We start from the raw sequence: 19,379 nt of genomic DNA, 5'->3' as shown, positions 1-19,379 counted from the left end.
GTCTTGCTAGCGGCTAATCGATCTAGATCGATATAGACAAAGTCAAAGGTACTACTGCCACTCTGATCATAGGAAACTTCTCATCGAATAACCCACTCAATGCATAACCAAAAAACGGTCGAGCCGATCGCCTTAAGGTGTCGCACCCATGCACGGCCTCCACCACTATATAATCACCCAATCCTCCCTGCTCTCAGCACCCAACTCACCTCACTCAGCCCAGTCTCACTCACAATGGCTACTAGCACCAAGCTTGCAGCTCTTAGCTTTCTTGTCCTTGTGAGCATTGGGTTCGCCAATGCCGCAAGGATGCTCGCTAGTTCCTCCAGTGCTTCAGGTGGAGGGGGAGGCGGAGGTGGCGGGGGAGGCGGTGCATCCGGTGGGAGTGGATATGGTTCAGGTTCTGGGTCAGGTGGAGGCTTAGGATATAGTGAGAGCGGCGGAGATTGGGGTAAGAAGTGGAACTTCGCCAAGGGATTTGGTGGTGGAGGAGGAGCTGGTGGTGGCGGAGGATCAATGGGTGGATCCGGGTCTGGTTCCGGATCCGGCTTCGGTACTGGCAGCTCTGCGACTGGCTCCGCATCGGCCCCTAGCAGCAATGGTTATGCTAGTGCTGATGGTAAGGGTGGAGGCGGCGGCGGAGGTGGCGGTGCAAACGGATCTAGCGGAACTGGAGCCGGAGATGGCCTTGGCAAGGGATATGGTGAGAGTGGCGTTTCAAAGGCACCGGCTCCAGCTGCCGGTGGCGATGGTACCAGCTACTCTGATGCTGGCGGTAGTGGTAATGGTGGCGGCGGTGGTAACAACGGAAATGGAGGTGGTGCCGGCGCTGGCGCTGGACAGGCCGGTAGCGACGACACTTCTGGAGGCTTTGCGAATGGAGGAGGAAGCGGCAATGGTGGTGGCGCAACTGGAGGTGTCGTTGAAGGTCCAAGTGTTGGAGTTGGATCTGGTGCTGGGTCTGGCGCCGGCCAGACCGGTAGCACTGGCTCTTATGGCGAGGGATACGCCACGGGAATGGGCGGCGGCATGGGTGGCGGCACTGGTGAGAGCCAGAACGGCGGATCTGGCAGTGGTGGAGGTAGTGGGTCCGGATCAGGTAGTGGAGGATACCACTAAACTACCCTTTATTGAGCAAGCAAGAACCGGACCTTGGCATGTATTTTAATTTCCATCATTTTACTAGTATTTCAACCGAAGGACTATGTGTCATACACTAAGGGGACTAAATAGCATTCGTGGATTAGCATGTAAGTCCTACAACTGTTCTAGCGGGCTTGTGCCAATAGACGTGTTAATAATAATGTGAAGGAGTACCTCCTTTGTAATTTTCTCTATTTCAAGTCAAATTGATTGATTCCGCCTTCCAGTGGCTTTTTGAGTTTTGACCCAATTTACATGTCAAGTTCGTTTCTTGTGCATACCTGTAACAATGTAGTTTCCTAGAGCTATGCAAACTCCGCCCTTGCTTTAGATTTGAAATGTTCCATCTGTTTTAAACTGGGTTCATTTTAGAATCAATATTTAACAAAGTATTTCCAGTTTAAACCGTCAACATAGAAGGTAGTACTAAGATTTATAACACTATATCAATACCACTGGATCTACCGTACAAAATGTTATTTCATATATCGTAGAAATTGATGGTCCAAGTGCTCTATACACTGTTTTGGGCAGTGTCGACACACACTAACATGTAAATGAGCTACAATATTTTGGGCAGTGTCGATACACGAGACATTAGGTCTAGAAAATACAATGTTGTCTACAGAGCATAAAGAACAAGCAATCAAGATGAATGCGGGCCCCCATTTATTATCATGCGCGAAGAAAAAATAGTGTGCAATGTCAGATTTAGAGGACCGGGCACACAAGCTAGTGGTCATTACATATTATTAGTCTGAGTGGTCAGCTATGTTTTTTTTTTGAGCATCAGTACAGACACAAGCGCTCATATACACACGCATACACTCATCCCTATGAACGCACACACGCACACCCTACCCCTATGAGCACCTTCGAGAGACTGAGCCAGCATATCATCTTGAGATTTACGAAGTCAGCGTAGGCGCCTCGTCGTCGACGGGAACGTCTCCTCCCACTGAAAGCACATCGCCAGAAATCCTGAAATAAATCCAAGAATAATGCGAGCACCAGGATTTGAACCCTGGTGGATTGGGGATACCACTGTCCACCTAACCAACTCAACCACAGGTTGATTCGCGATCAGCTATGTTGTTGGATGTATGGACCGTTGCTTCATCTATAAAGCAGGGCGAAAGCCTATTTCAAGTGATCAGTCTTGCCTGATACTCCCTCGGTTTCAGAATAATTGAAGTTTGGGACTCTAGAATTTCAATTATTTTGAACGGAGGTAGTACATCTTGTGATTGGTATGAGATGACCAAATGCAATAGTAAATGTATCTTGCAAGGAGGCAAACAAGGTTCCTTTGAAATATGAGCATAATACAGAGTTAGTTTAGAGACAGACAGAAAACCATGTGGAAGCGAAAGCTTGTCACTGCCAAAAGTGAAGTTATGATGCACTCAAGTGACAATGAACATTATATCACCAATAATTGATTTTAATGTAGTAGGATGTCTTTCCATTAATTTTGGAAATAACCACGCGAGGAGCAAGATTATGTTCGGTTCAGACACATCTCACAGGTATCAGCGCTTACAAGAAGAAATCAACAACAAAAAAAGGAACTAGATCGCTTCCTACATTACATTAGATTACTACCTCCAGGTTCACACCTTCTATCTCCAGTACCAGAGAGGGCGTGAACAAGCTGAGCTGCAACGGCAGCACGATCATTATTTACACTACATAAACATAGGGAAATGTCACCTCCTTTTCTTGCCTTTTCGCAGCTGCCCAGATATAAAAGCACGTTCCTGTTTTTGAAGAAAACCCATCATTTCCCCACAAAAAAGAAAAAAAAGGCATCATTTACCAAATGGAAACCTTCTGGGAAGAGATGCCTATGTCATCCTTGCCATGCCCATTAGAGAGGAGTTTGAAGATTACTATGCATGACATTACGATTGCAAGGGGTGTTCTCGGTGAAATCAGCGTATCAACTCTGCAGTCGTGACAAACTGACAAAGATGGTGCCCAGGCGCTTTGTTCATCAGCGCATGCACAAGATACTTTGAGTGGAAAAACATTTGAGAAATACCTTGGCAGCCAAAAATACAACAGTTCTTGTGGAGAGTAGCTCATAATAGCCTGCCGCTTGAAACTAGTACTCCCTCCGTCTAGGTGTATAAGTCACCTTAGGCTCTTCCCAGTGCTTCATGGTGTACAAGTGCTAAGGGTGCTACATAGGCAGAATAATGATTGGCAAAGCAATTAAAGAGGAGAGAGAGTATTGTGGTGACCCCAATAAAAACCAATGCTAAGCACGTGGACCTAGGCAAAAAGACTACCAACCAATACACGAAGGAGTTTTATTAATAAACTATTAAATAGAGGAGGCTTAGCTACAAAACCTAAGTACCCATGCATTAGGGACATTAGTTTCTAAGCATTTTAATGCATTGGGAGAGGTCTTACAAAAACTAAAGAATCCCAAAACACTTAGGCTAGCTATAGTGGGAGTAACTTAGGTAGTAACATAACACATCTCAAGAAACAATTGCTTATGTGGCATGGAGTTAATGAGGAAAGAGATGCTTGTGGTAACATAATATGTTACTGTAACATAACACACCCCGAGGCAAAATGAGTCTATATCTCAATTAATGAAGGCTTGCATGTTACCATCCATATGTTACTACCCACATGAAGGTAGTAACATAGACTAATAACATATGCATGTTACTAGTCTAAGTTACTCCTCACTATGACCAGCCTTAAGACATGGTACATTAACTCCCACCTCGTTTCTTGTTTCGTGACATATCAACCAATAAAAGATGCGGGTCATGCATGCTTTCAATGACTTAAGCCGACCAAACACGACATGCAGCGGTGCACAACCTAAGATGATTTATACACCTAGACGGAGGGAGTATTGGTCACAGGGGATTGGAGTGTGAGCCAAGATGCATTTGCTATGCTCGGCAGGCATGGCTTGCATGTTTCGCTTCGCTGGCTATTTGTCGCCATCCCTTCCGCAGTGGACAGCCTTGAGGTGTGGTGCCTAAGGGCATCTCCAGTCGCGCCCCCAGGAAGGCCTCCCCAAGCGTTTTTTTCGCGCCGGCGCCGAAAAAATGGCCCAGTCGCGCCCCCAGGAGCCTGATTTTCGCCGGCTTGGGCCGAAAACAGCGCCGGCGGACCCATCCCGAACCCGGCGCGCTGGGGAGCCGTTGGGGGCTACGGCGCTAGGGAAAAGCACGTCTGGCCCACACCGACAGGGGAAAAGTCAAGGTTATCTTCCCCGACTCGCCTCGCACCCCTCGCGCCCTCGGCCACCACTAGCTATATCCCGGCGACGACCGCCGGCCTACTCCTCTAGATAGCCATTCCCCGCCGAAAAATAGCAGCGCTTCGCCGCGGCAGCCCCTCCCGCAGCAGCTGGGCGTTTCCGGCCACCGTTTCCGGCCGCGGAGGCGCAGTTTAACGGCGGGTACACGCCCACCGAGCGCAAGGTGTTCGGCGTTTTGACTGTCTCGGCGATGGACTCGGATGAGGAGGAAGAGCTCGCCGCGCTGCTGGAGGAGGAAGCCACGGCCGACGTCCAGGAAGAAGAGCATCTGATGGTGCTCGCCGCCCTCGCCCAGCTGCTGGCGAGCAATGAAAAGCCGCGTCGAGGTGGCTCGGCGCCGGGGCGGGTGAAAGCAAAGAACCGACATCGTCTGCAAGGCTACTGCATGCTCTACTCCGACTACTTCATCGATGCTCCACTTCATGGCGAGAGAACATTTTGGCGCCGTTATCGGATGAGCCAAAAGCTCTTCCTCAGGATTGTGAATTCCATCCGGGAGTTCGACAACTGCTTCAAGTGCAAGATGGATTGCACTAGCGCTCTTGGATTCACCTCCATCCAGAAGTGCACGACAGCGATGAGGATGCTTGCATATGGAGCTCCCAGTGATTCACTCAACGACTATGGGCGCATGGCCGAGTCCACCAGCATAGAGTGTTTCTACAAGTTCTGTCGGGCAGTGGTGGCAGTGTTTGGGCCACAATACTTGAGAACACCCAATGCGGAAGACACTGCTCGGATCCTAGCCCAGAATGCAACAAGAGGATTTCCTGGGATGCTTGGAAGCATCGACTGCATGCATTGGCAATGGAAGAACTGCCCATTTGGTTGGCAGGGGATGTACAAATGCGCCAAAGGCGGCTGCAGTGTGGTGCTTGAGGCGGTAGCCACACAGGACCTCTGGATTTGGCACTCATTCTTTGGTATGCCAGGAACTCACAATGACATCAACGTGTTGCAGTGCTCTCCTGTTTTTGCCAAGCTCGTTGAGGGCCATTCTCCTCCGGTGAACTTCGAGATCAATGGGCACCAATACAACAAGGGGTACTATCTAGCTGACGGCATCTATCCGAGATGGTCGACATTTGTGAAGACGATCTCAAACCCTGTGGCAGGAGGCAAGAATGCCTGGTTTGCGAAGCTTCAGGAGGCTTGCAGGAAGGATGTCGAGCGGGCATTTGGTGTGCTCCAATCTCGATTCGCTGTTGTTTGGTACCCCGCTCAGACCTGGTCGAAAGATCAAATGTGGGAGATCATGACTTGCTGTGTCATCTTGCACAACATGATCATCGAGAGCGAGCAAGAAGACCCAGTGTTTGACACTGAACCATACTACAGGCAGGGTCCTCTAGCCGAAGTTGATCACCAGCTACCGGCAACTTGGACTGCCTATCTCAGTATGCGTCAGGAGATCCGAGACCCACAGGTGCATCATCAACTGCAGAAAGATCTGATTGAGCACCTATGGAGGCTCAAGGGGGACGCCGCGTGATGAAATACGAGTTTTTATTTGTTGAACTATATAATTTGTATTGAACTATTTCTTGTTGTAGTATTTTGTTGAAGTATTTGATTTTCCTGTGATGAAATATGTGATAAGGAATAATTGTGTTGATAATTGAACGCCGAGACACGGCGAAACCACGCCGAATATGGGCCTACTCTCGCCCATATGGGCCGTTTATTCGCCGAAATTGGGCTGCAAAGTGGGCCAATTTCGGCGCCTGTGGGCGAGATGGGGGCGATGACTGGGCGCAAAACCGCCCCCAGCGCCGAGTGTATCGCCGGCTCGTCCTCAGGGGGCGATTTGTATGCGTCCTGGGGAGGCCAACGGCTGGAGATGCCCTAAGATCGCGCAAAAGGATTGCAGAAGACTAAAGAGCTTTTATTCTCTAGTCATTCTCATTGCTTTTCGCTTGTGGAAAGAAAGAAAAGCGATTATCTAATTCTTGATGAGGTACGCACTTGGAGAAAGGCTGGAGCTAGGTGTTTTCAAACGTTATTTACGAGAGAGTAGCATGTAATTGAGGGTAGGTGTGTGATTGCTAACTGGTAGCCTAATTTGTTTTGCTTACGGTATTTCTTGTAAATTGTTTGCTGTCTTCTATAAAAATATGATACGCAATTTACGTACTCTCAGAAAAAAAATCAATTCCATAATTTCATGGCCGGAAAGGAGAATAAGGAAATCATACATGGACTTAACAATAATCGCATTCGGCGTGGCCACCCAGGATATCAACACTGACACCAACACCCTAGTCCCCACCACATGCCTAACACTGATATACCCCTCCATCCAAATATATAGGGTCTAATACATTTTTCAAAGTTGTCTTTGACCATTGGTAAGATTAATAATGTAATTCTATCATTAGAAACTCCTTTCTCATATACGAATTTAATGGTATACTTTTTGTAACATAACATCATATTGTTGCTTTAATCTATGGTCAAAGATAACATCAAAAAAATATTAGTGCCACCCGAAAAAAATAGTGCCAGTATATTTGGACAGAGGGGATATGTTAGAGCACCTCTAGCAGATCCCGCATAAGCTCGCCGGCCCGTAAAATTCTGCCAAATTTACAGTATACAGGGAAAAATTGGACCGAGCAGATACCGTCAAAAAGGCCCGCCCAGTACTTTTTACGGGCGGCCCCTTTCCTCCTCCGCCGCAAACTCGTACTCTACGGCGACAAATCCATCTCCCTCCGGTTGCACTTTGCCGGCCGTGTGCACAACCACAAAAGGCCCACCCTGATGTCGAGCGCTGGACGCGAGTGGGGTGGCCGAGAGGGCCGCGGTAGCTCGCTGCCGCACAAGTGGGCCCGCCATGACGACGAGGCCGGGAGCTCCGCCATCTGCCCGCCGACAGAGGAATGGCGCCGCGCGCAGGTGTGGAAGCACGGCACCCTCTCCTGCGGCGGTGGCCGACGGGCATGGCAGTACTTCGACCGTTCCACGAGATCCTCTGGCCGACAACCAAGCACCCCCGGGAGGCAAAGCTCGCGTTCTTCAAGGCGAAGGAGGCGGTCGCCGCCGGAGAAGAAGGGGCAGCCGTGCGGCTAGAGGTGGCCAAGGAAGAGTACGACTTTGCGTTCGCCCTCTCCAACTCCACGATGGAGTTTCATTTCCATGTCAAGAAGGATGACTAGTTAGATTTTAGGTTTTAATCTTGTATGTTTCAAGTTTGTGATGAACTATGTTTAAATTACGCCGATGTATGGTGGAGCGAACGAGTATGTCTAAATTATGCAGTACGCTTTACAGGTTCTGCTCTGCCGTGCAGCCCACGGTATCGCAAAAATGATTTACAATATCCCGCAAACGAATTTTACGGTACCACGGTTTACCGGATCTGCAAGAGATACTCTTAGTCGCATTCGAGACCAGTCGAAGATGTGTATTTGGACTTTGGAGACCATGTGCCCTAATTTCAGAAGTCAGACCTACGGAAAGTGATCGAGTTTTGTTGATACTAATCAAACTACCAATTAAATTCAGATGGGATCCCGGCCGTCAGTGAACATGGCTAGCTAGCTAACTATACTCTTCTCGTTTCTACCGACCGATCCGGAGCCTTGCATGCAGCTGGAGAACGGAATACCAGCTTGATCGGTCCTAGCCTGCGGACGATACTTGCCTGCTTCCCGCGCGTATGCCCGTTCGTGCTCCCGCATACGTGGCTTGATTTAATTGGAGCAAAATAAAGCCTGGCACCACCCCCTTAAAATCAGGGGGGGAGATGATTAGATTAGAAAGAAAAAAAGAAAAAAAGACAACCGTAGGATGAGGTGGAAGCACGGAGGAAGGGAGCAGGCAAGCCGGATCCCTAGCCTGCCACTAGATCAACTTGGACACAAGTAATTTTCATTTATCACCGACTAGAGTGCCCGACTCGGTCAAAGTTGTTGACAATGGGTTACTAAACCCTAGGTAAGGTAAGTCGCCGGGCGCCGCGGTGTTTCGGCGATGCACGATTTGCGATGAACTCGGCGAGCAGACTAATAGGAAATGCCAATGTCAAAGGATCCGAGTCCACTGTGACCGCATCGCCTAGCTACATCGATCATCAGCTTACGTGTACTTTCACATGTGTAGGGCATCGAACAGATATAACTAATCTGTCTGTCAGGCGATGGGAATATCTTGCATACTAGTTGATCTTCATCAATCAATAAATTACTGACAATTACATGCTGCACGTCTTGCTAGCGGCTAGTCTGGAACCAGATCGACATATACAAAGTCAAAGGTACTACTGTCACTCTGATCATAGGAAACTTCTAATCCAATAGCCCATTCACTGCACTGCCAGAAGCACTCATGCACGGCCTCCAGCACTATATATACCCACCCAACCTTCTCCACTCTCAGCACCCAACTCAGACCGTCTCACTCCACACAGCTCACTCGCAATGGCTACTAGCACCAAGCTTGTAGCTCTTGGCTTTGTTGTCCTTGTGAGCATTGGGTTCGCCGATGCAGCAAGGATGCTAGCTAGCTCCTCCAGTGCTTCGGGTGGTGGGGGAGGAGGTGGCGGGGGAGGTGGTGCGAATGGCGGGAGTGGATGGGGTGGAGGGTCTGGATCGGGTGGAGGCTTGGGATATAGTGAAAGCGGTGGACATTGGGGCAACAAGTGGAACTTCGCCAAGGGGTCTGGAGGAGGGGGAGGAGCAGGCGGTGGGGGAGGATCAAAGGGTGGATCCGGGTCTGGTTTCGGATCTGGTTCTGGTATAGGAAGTGGTGTGAGTGGCTCTGCATCAGCCCCTCCCGGCAATGGATATGCCAATGCTGATGGTAAGGGCGGGGGCGGGGGCGGAGGTGGGGGTGCAGATGGGTCTAGCGGAACCGGGGTCGGGTCTGGCCTGGGCAAGGGGTATGGTGAGAGTGGTGTGTCAAAGGCACCGGCTCCTGTTGCCGGTGGTGATGGTACAAGCTACTCAGATGCTGGTGGTAGTGGTAATGGTGGTGGGGGCGGTAACAATGGAAATGGAGGTGGTGTTGGAGCTGGTGCTGGACAGGCCGGTAGCGACGACACTTCTGGAGGCTTTGCAAATGCAGGAGGAAGCGGCAATGGTGGTGGCACAACTGAAAGTGTCGCTGAAGGACCAAGCCTTGGAGTTGGATCTGGTGCTGGGTCTGGCGCCGCTCAGACCGGTAGCACTGGCTCTTATGGGGAAGGCTATGCCACAGGAATGGGTGGTGGCATGGGTGGCGGCAATGGTGAAAGCCAAAATGGAGGAACTGGCAATGGTGGAGGCAGTGGGTCCGGATCTGGTGGTGGAGGATACCACTAAATTACCCTTTGTGGAGCAAGATAGAACTTGGACCTCGGCATGTATTTTAATTTCCTTTATTTTACTAGTATTCCGCATTGAAGGACATGGGGTGTGCACTGAAGGGACGATCCTGAGCATAGGTGGAGGGAGCTAAATAGCATTTCTTGGATTAGCATTTAACTCCAACACCTGTTCCGGCGGGTTTGAATCAATAGTCATAATAATAATTATGTGAAGGAGTACCTCCTTTGAAGTTTTTTCTATCTCAATAGTCAAATCGTTTGATTCTGCCGTTTTGTTTCCAATACCTTTTTGAGTTTTGACCAAATTTACATGCTCAAGTATGTTCCTTGTGTGCATACCCACGAGAGTATGCAAGTCTGTGGTTTTCTAGAGCTATGCAAACTCTGACTTTGCTTTCTTTTTGAAATTTTCCCTCGTGTTAAATTGGGTTGGTTTTTGAATCTCTATTAGCAAAATTATTCCAATCTTAACCATCAACATAAAACGTAGTATTAAGACACCATATTCATACCATTGGATGCATGGTACAAAATGTTATTCCCTAATATATACTCAGGTGTATTTAAACCATCATAGTACGTAATAATGTGAACCTAGTCAGAATTAGAGGACTAGGCGCACAAGCTATTGGTTCTTACCTGACTGATAGGTCTTGCCTGATACATCTTGTGATTGGTACATGAGACGACCAAATGCAATAGCAAATGTAACCTGCGTGGTGGCAAAACAGAGGTTCTCTTGAAACATGAGCATGGATCATGATAGAGTTAGTTTAGAGACAGAAAAAAAAACATGTGAAAGCTTGTCACTTCCAAAAGTGAAGTTATGAATTATGATGCACTCAAGTGGCATTGAACAGTATATCACCAATAATTGATTTTATTGTAGGAGGATGTCTTCCCATTAATTTTGAAAAAAAAACGTGAGGAACAAGATCATGTTCGGTTCGGACACTCACAGGTAAGACTGCTTACTGTGCGAGCGGAAAACGTCTTGCCCTTGACGAGGGGCGACGTGTGTTTATATATAGCGGAGGAGAAGATTACATGCGATCTCAGGAGAGAAGAGATAAGAGAGATCTTCGGTACATCTTGGGAAACAAGAAAGAGAAGATAAAGAGAAGATAGTTACAAGAAGATCTCTATGCAAACTACTTCCTAGACTTATCTCCATGATGCACCGTCCCGCACCGAACCATATCTCCTGTACCACATAATGATGTTTAACACTCCCCCTTAATCACAAGTTCATGAGGTTGAGATTATGCTTAAATTCTTCAAAGCTTCGCATAGGCAGGGCTTTAGTAAATCCATCTGCAACTTGATCTCTGGAATGAATAAACCGAATATCAAGCTGTTTTCGTGCAACTCTTTCTCTGATAAGGTGAAAATCTATCTCTATATGCTTTGTTCTGGCATGAAAGACTGGATTTGCAGACAAGTAGGTGGCACCAAGATTGTCACACCACAGACATGGAGCTTGAGAACTGCGTATACCAAGTTCCTTTAACATTGACTGAACCCATATAATTTCAGCTGTGGCATTTGCTAAGGCCTTGTACTCTGCCTCTGTGCTAGATCTAGACACTGTAGCCTGTTTTCTTGCACACCACGATATCAGATTTGGTCCAAAAAATATTGCAAATCCACCAGTAGAGCGTCTGTCATCCAGACAGCCTACCCAGTCAGAATCAGAAAAAGCACTGACAAGAGTTGAAGATGACTTGCTGAAACTAAGACCAATGCTCAAGGTATGTTTGACATATCTGACAATGCATTTTGCAGCAGTCCAATGCACAGTAGTAGGAGCATGCAAGAACTGACATACCTTGTTAACAGCAAAAGAAATATCAGGCCTTGTTAAAGCCAAGTACTGAAGTGCACCTACTAAGCTCCGGTACTTTGTACTGTCCCCTTGATTCAAGAGTTGCCCTTCTGTAAGAGATAGTTTTTCTGTGCTGGATAATGGAGTGAAGGATGGTTTACAACCTTGCAGACCTGCCTTTCTTACCACATCAGTTGCATATTTCTCTTGAGAGAGATGAAGTCCATCCTTGTGTTTCTTCACTTCAATCCCAAGGAAAAAATGCAAATCTCCAAGATCCTTGAGAGCAAATTGTGCACTCAGATCCTTCAACAATGATGCAATGGCCTCACTAGATGAGCTTGTAACAATAATATCATCAACATAGATGAGAACAAATATGCATGTGTTGAGCTTATTGTAAATAAACAGTGAGGTGTCTGACTTGGAAGGAACAAAACCAAGTGATTGCATCTTGTGACTGAGACGTGTGTACCACGCTCTTGGTGCTTGCTTCAAGCCATAGAGTGCTTTATCAAGTTTGCACACAAATGATGGATTAGACTTACTCTCAAACCCAGGAGGCTGTTTCATGTAGACCTCTTCTTCTAGAACACCATGAAGGAACGCATTCTGTACATCTAGCTACCCGAGACTCCATCCCCTAGAGACAGCAATAGACAGAACAAGACGAATGGTAGCAGCTTTTACAACTGGACTGAATGTATCCTCATAATCAATCCCATATCTCTGCTTAAAACCTTTGGCAACAAGCCTTGCCTTGTATCTGTCAAAAGTTCCATCAGATTTTCTCTTAACTCTGAACACCCACTTGCAGTCTATGAGATTTTTACCTTGCCGTGGGGGAACTAGATGCCATGTTTTATTCTTTTTCAGTGCCATAAATTCTTCCATCATTGCTTTTCTCCACTTTTCATCTCCAAAGGCCTCGTCCAAAGTTCTGGGTTCAACTTGTGCATCTGTAGAACAGACGAGACCATATTTGCTCATATGTTTATAATTGAGAGGTTTAGTTACACCTTTTTGTAGCCGTGTGAGCCGCTGAGATTGTGCTGCAGAGTCAGCTGGCGCAGAGGATCCAGAATCGCGCACAGGAGTTCCTGCCACGGGCGATCCTGAGACAGATTCGCCCTCCAGCTGCACCGGATCTTCTGTGGCTTCAGTAGTTGATGGAGACGTCGCAGCAGCCGTAGAAGATCCCGGCGCACCGGTCGGCTCATCACGAGCCAATGATTGCGAGGGGCCCCGCAGATCTGCACCGGATCCCGCGTCCTCCTGGCCAGGCGAATCAGCACGGGATTCCGCGCCGGTCGGCCGCACCTGGACGCTGTAGTCCGCGCCGGTCGGCTGCGCCTGGGCCCGCCTCGTGTAGCACCGCGGTTGGTCGCCAAACCGCGCCCTGCCTGGGCCATCAGGGCGCCGCCACATGGCATCTGGCGATTGGCGCGGAGACGAGGCGGGGCTTCCGCCAACCGCAAGCTGGCGCGTGGCAGGCGCGGAGCCATGGGAGCCCGCACGCGCAGCAGCTTCTGCTGCGGTCGGGGCTGACGCGTCTGCGGGCGCTAATCCCGGTGTGGATCGCCTGGGCGCCTGATCTGGCGCTGATCCCGAAGGGGATTTGCTCCCTGGTCTGCGACACAGCAAATATGGCGCCTGGAAACCGAGTTCGTCGCTGTTTTCGTCGCTGATTTTTCCTGCAACATCATCAGAAGACTCGTCTGTACCATTAGGAGGGTTAGTCAGCATTGAATCATCACAAGTATTTCCCCCATGATCAAGGCCAGTGAGATGAGATGGCAAGAGGAGAATTTCTTTTCGAAGCAGGGCACCTGCGTTGGGATGAAGGTCAGCAAACGGGAATTTTGTTTCGTCAAAAACAACAACACGGGAAATATAGACTCGTCCCGTAGACACATCACGGCATTTTACACCTTTGTGTTGAACACTGTATCCAAGAAACACACATTGTTTTGAGCGAAACATGAGTCTGCGTTGATTATATGGACGAAGATCGGGCCAACATGCACACCCAAAAACACGAAGAGATGTGTAATCGGGTTTGGTGTGAAGGAGTCGTTCTACTGGAGTTTCATTATTAATGACACGACTGGGAAGCATGTTGATGATATGAACGGCAGTGAGAAAAGCTTCATCCTAGAATTTAAGAGGCATGGAGGCGCCAGCTAAGAGAGCTAAGCCAACCTCAACGATGTGCCTGTGCTTGCGTTCAGCTGAGCCGTTTTGTTGGTGAGCGTGAGGGCATGACACAAGATGGGAGATGCCAAGAGTTTGAAAGAAAGAGTTTAATTTCTCATACTCTCCCCCCAGTCTGATTGGACAGCAAGTATCTTGCTGTCAAACTTGCGTTCAACGAGTGCTTGGGAATTTTTAAAGACTTGAAAGACATCGGATATTTTCTTAAGTAGATAAATCCAAGAAAATTTACTGTAGTCATCAATAAAGCTCACATAATACGTATGTCTACCAACTGAGTTGGGGGCAGGACCCCAAAACATCTGAAAAATTTAATTGCAGTGGTTTGGTAGACACACTAGTTGATATAGGATAGGGTAGCTGATGACTCTTAGCACGTTGACAGGAATCACAAATAGTTTCAATATTGCACTCACCAACAAACGGAAGCTTATTCTTTCTAAGTAATTTTTCAACTAAGGAAAAAGAAGCATGTCCTAAACGATCATGCCATCGTGTGGATGAGAGCTTGATAGCACCACAAGCTTGTTTATTTAGTCTCCTAAGCTCCGGAATCAACGGGTAGAGCCCATGAACGCATCTACCTCGATAGAGAATTTTCTTCGTCGCCTGATCCTTGATCAAAAAGAAAAAGGGGTGAAATTCAAGGAAGACATGATTGTCAAGAGCGATTTTGTGGACAGAAAGAAGACTTTTGTCGGCATTAGGAACATGCAAAATTTTCCTAAGATGAATTCTACGAGAAGGGGTACTAAAACTTGAATGACCAATGTGACGGATCTCCATACCTTCACCACTAGCTGTGTGGATTTGGTCCTTGCCACGGTACTTCTCCTTCATGGTCACCTTCTCGAGCTCATTGGTGATGTGGTTGGTGGCGCCACTGTCGACATACCAGTTGATGTCTACTCCGTAGGAGCCATTTGCGGCCGCTGCCACCTTGTCATCATCTTGAGAGGAGTCATCATCCTCTTCATAGCGGTACCAGCAATCTTTTGTTGTGTGCCCCACCTTGCCACATATCTGGCACCGCGGAGCGTCGGGACGTGCACGAGGGTTGCCACCACCGCGGCGAGTTTTGTTGGAGTTGCGCCCGCCGTTGCGGGTGTTGGAGACGCCGCCGTTACCGCTGCCGGACCTCCCCCTGCCACGGCCGCCACCACCGCGGCGAGAGAAGCCACCACGACCATGAGACGCCGAGTTCGCGGAGGACTTGAAGCCGCCACCGCCGTTGCCGTGGAAGTGTGCCATCCGCTGGTCAAAGTTTGACAGCATGGCGAAGAGCTCGTCGATGGTGACGGGCGTGACGCGAGCATCCAGGGCAGAGACCAGCGGCTGATAGTCGGCGTCGAGCCCGTGGATGATGTAGGAGATGAGCTCGTCGTCGAGGATGGCCTTGCCTGCCGCAGCCAGCTCATCGGCATAGCCGCGCATGGTGGCGAAGTAGGTGGCGGCGGAGAGGTGGCCCTTCTGCGCATTGATGAGAGAGGTACGGATGTTGTTGATTCGACTCACCGATTGCGACGCGTACATGCCAGCGAGCGTCGTCCAGAGCGCGCCCGCGCTGGTGACCGTGGTCACCGTGAGGAGCACCTCCTTGGTGAGGTTGCTCAGCAGGTAGCCGAGGACCTGCTGGTCCTCTCGGACCCAGATAGGGTGGAGAGGGTTGGGCGTTGATGTCTCCTTGCCTTCCTTGGTGGTGACGAGGAGGTGCGCCGGCTCCGGATGGGTGCCGTCGACGTAGCCGAAGACCCCGACGCCACGCAGCTGCGGTATGATCTGCGTGCGCCATAGCACGTAGTTCGTGCGGGATAGCTTCTCGATGATCTGGCCATTGAGGCTAGGATGGAAGGAAGCGCCGGAGGAGGAAGACATGGTGAGGCTTCGACACAGGTGGTTCTGGTAGCTAGATGAGATGAAGAAGAGGGGCTCTGATTACCATGTGCGAGCGGAAAACGTCTTGCCCTTGACGAGGGGCGACGTGTGTTTATATATAGCGGAGGAGAAGATTACATGCGATCTCAGGAGAGAAGAGATAAGAGAGATCTTCGGTACATCTTGGGAAACAAGAAAAAGAAGATAAAGAGAAGATAGTTACAAGAAGATCTCTATGCAAACTACTTCCTAGACTTATCTCCATGATGCACCGTCCCGCACCGAACCATATCTCCTGTACCACATAATGATGTTTAACACTTACAAGAAGAAATCAACATCAACAAAAAAGAACTAGATCGCTTCCTGTGCTACAGTTGATTACCATCTCCAGTTACATCCGTACATGCCTATTTTCATGTCCATTACACAGGGAAGGCGTGAACAAACTGAACTGCTACATCATCAAAATCGATATGTATTTACACTGGGTAAATGCACAGAAATGTGGCCCCTCCTCTTCTTGCCTTTCCCCAGCTGCGTAGATTTGAAAGCGCGTTCCTGTTCTGGAAGAAAAGCCATCAAACACATTAAGCTACGCGGAAGGGGCGGACGCTGGCGATAGACACGTCATCGAGGCATACTGTTCGGGGCTGCTCGCTGGCCAATCTCGTTCGTCGAAGCAGATCCTGGTGTGGCGCGTGGCCAGTTGGAAAGCGTGTGCGTCTGGGGTGTCTCGATTGGATGCTGGGTGTTGGTCTCTGAAGGTGGTCCCTGCTTCATTACCGGGCCTGATGTCAGTGGAAAATCCATTACGGTGCAAAAAAGGGCTGCTGCTCGCGTATACACCAGATAGTACAAGTTAGGCTTGCTTGACTCCGGGAACCTTCTGCCGCAGCTGCTACTGGTTGTTTACGAAACTGAAATCCATTTGTTACAAGTTAGGCCTGCTTCTATTTTGATGATTCTTGATTCCTTGTAGATATCTATTTTTTGTTGGAGAATATGACAAGGAGGCAACCTCGCGAGGATGACATTATTTCTTCACTGAGATTAGATATGCAAGATTGGGTGATTATGAGTAATACTCAATCCATTTTCTCCCTTCGGTTCTTTCCGAGCAAAGTCTTAATTTCAGAATACAAATTAGAATGTGTGAAACTGACAGTTTTCTTTGCTGGTTAGGCTTCCTCATAACATACCTCTATGGTCGCTGCTATTACGTAATTCGTATGTACAATTGTACATATATATCCCCTCTCTTACAATCTACCATAGGTCATGTATTAGATTGTTAGTTTATATTATAATAAGTACTCTTAGATTGGATTTTGTGTTCGCTAGCTATAGAATCTTGTGTTGACATATCTGAACAGGCACATGGCCCAAGTTCCATTACTTACATTCAACATCTCACTTGCTGCACTCTTATTCTCTTTAGCTCTGCTTTTCTATCTACCTTCACTTAGCATTTTTATTCTGACCACAGAATCTATACTGCGACTGTTCAGGCATGATTATCTGCTGCAAAACCATGCTACATTCCATGCTTCTACAAAATTGAATCAAAAGGAACTACCTTCATTTAAGAATTTGTTTCCATAATGACCAAGAAACCTCCAACTCTGAGCATTTCATTTTCATCCACTGCACTGTAGTCATCCTCCAACTTCCTCATTACATGGCCCAAGTTCCATTTCCATAATGATCATTAGCACTGTATCTTCGTCTTGCATATTACAGTTAAATTCATCCATTGCGGTGTTGACTAATTTCTCTTACCACAAGACCACATTTCTTCAGCTATGCTGGGTTTTAGTCCTTAAGCAACTCCCAACAGTAGATTCATGAACTTTGGAATCCTTAAAATGTGAAATATATCAAGGAAGTTCCTACTCCAGTGCTGACTACTTGGAAAATTAGATTTAGTACTCATATTTCTGTACCCACCACGAACTCTACAACATTAAGGCCAAATTTAATATATGTCCTTTATGTATTTTTTCTTCATGTATAATTTCCAGTGCTGACAACAGAGACTACTCTGATCCGTCAAGCAATTATAAAATACCATGTGAATGTTTCATCAGGCACTACCAAACTGCACTTGACAATTTACTTTCAATGCTTGTCATTGAGTGTATGATTGTTTTCTAACTGAATAAGATTTGCTTTTCATCCACTGCATCATATTATATGATAATCCTGTGATCTACAACCTAAATTCTATTAATGTTTGCTTTACTTTCAACTTTCATTATTTACTTTAACATCTCACGTAGTGCACCTTCTTCTGTTTAACTCTGCTTTTCCATCTAACTTCACTTAACATTTTGTTCTGATCACACAAATTGAAAGCATCCTCCTCTGTTTAGCTCGGCGGGACCAACGCCACCATCCTCGCTGACGTCCAACCAGCGCCACGCAACTAATGGTGTTGCCGGCATGACGACACCGTCCTCCGTGCTGATCGAGCTTTTTGATCTGTGTGGAGTGGAAAAGGTCATTCGGGAATCTGCTTTTGATGTGCTATTTGATCTCCTTTCATAAGAAGTCAAGTGTACATGATCAGTTTTGTACATGCACTGTCAATTTTATTTTATTTCTATCCATTGGCATGTGCTAAGAGAAGTGAAAAGGGTGTATGTGCATGTACCGAAGCTAAGTAATTTAGGTGCTTTCATCAGTTCAGCAGCAGTTGTCAGTAATGTGCTGCCCACACCACAAAAAACAAGTGATAGGTGCGGCTGTCTACCAGGCACTGCCGAACTTTCTCTTAGGAGGCGCCACAAGGTGGCGCCCCAACCCCCAGTCAATATCATTCTACCATACTTTTTAGCTTGCTCTTGTTTCATCCTATCCTTGTCTTTCACGGCAGCCAGGAAATAATTGTCTCCCTGAATCCCACACACTGCTCCTTTCATCTCTTTCACTCAGTGCGCGTTTCTTCAGCTTCTTCATGAGTTGTGTCCTCTCTCGGTCAGGACCGTAATAAAGACCCTTTATGTAACGGCAGAAAGACAAGCAAGGATGTATGAAAATCCAAACTAGACCACTTGAAGACAGGACAGGACAGACCAGAACAGAGGACGACAGAGGCAAGAAGCTAGCAACATAGAATAGCTAGCACGTATACTTATCCTCAAATTTGGGATTCAGTTGCTTGGGAATGAAGGAATAGTAGTCGCTATCTAACTTGTCCACACTTCCTTTTCCTCGCCTTTTCGGGCCCGCAACAAGATAAAATTCCGTTAATATATCCATCATGCCACAAATATAGAAATACAAGGAGAATGCCTAATAACAAGTATAGTGTGTAAATCATGTACTCATTCCAACGGACCTGCAATATCATAAAGCAGTATGAATATACTTCCCCCGTTTTTAAATATAAGTCCTTTTAAAGATTTCAATGCAGACTACATACAGAGTAAATTGAGTGAATCTACACTGTAAACTACGTCTATATGCATTCAAATGTAGTCCGTATTGAAATCTCTAAAAAGACTTATATTTAGAAATGAAGGGAGTAACATAATTTCTGTAAAATAAATATATCACATTACTGGTGTTGGACATTGGACAGGCACAATGCAAGTCAGCAACATGGAGCTATAATAGAAATAGGAGGAGGTTGGATTAAAAAGAGTCCAATACTACGGTATTACTCCCTCCGATACAAAATAAGTGTCGCAGCTTTGAACTACCTTAGTTCAAAA

At 47.4% G+C, this 19,379-nt stretch overlaps 2 protein-coding genes across 2 annotated transcripts; both read left to right on the top strand.

The window, feature by feature from the left end:
• Window positions 1–205: 205 nt before the first annotated feature.
• LOC119312855 (glycine-rich cell wall structural protein 2-like) lies at window positions 206–1,367 on the top strand. Its single transcript, XM_037588629.1, has one exon. It carries the CDS (start codon window positions 235–237, stop codon window positions 1,117–1,119), a length of 885 nt encoding a protein of 294 aa, XP_037444526.1. The 5' UTR covers window positions 206–234; the 3' UTR covers window positions 1,120–1,367.
• Window positions 1,368–8,837: 7,470 nt separating this feature from the next.
• Window positions 8,838–9,984, top strand: LOC119306792 (putative glycine-rich cell wall structural protein 1). The gene has a single exon (XM_037582917.1). The coding sequence runs from the start codon at window positions 8,860–8,862 to the stop codon at window positions 9,739–9,741; it is 882 nt and encodes a 293-aa protein (XP_037438814.1). The 5' UTR covers window positions 8,838–8,859; the 3' UTR covers window positions 9,742–9,984.
• Window positions 9,985–19,379: the final 9,395 nt, after the last annotated feature.

This window comes from Triticum dicoccoides, chromosome 5B (assembly GCF_002162155.2).
Source record: "Triticum dicoccoides isolate Atlit2015 ecotype Zavitan chromosome 5B, WEW_v2.0, whole genome shotgun sequence".
Classification (NCBI taxonomy): Eukaryota; Viridiplantae; Streptophyta; class Magnoliopsida; order Poales; family Poaceae; genus Triticum; species Triticum dicoccoides.
Note: the sequence above shows the minus strand (reverse complement) of the source record. Positions and strands in the feature narration are given on the sequence as shown.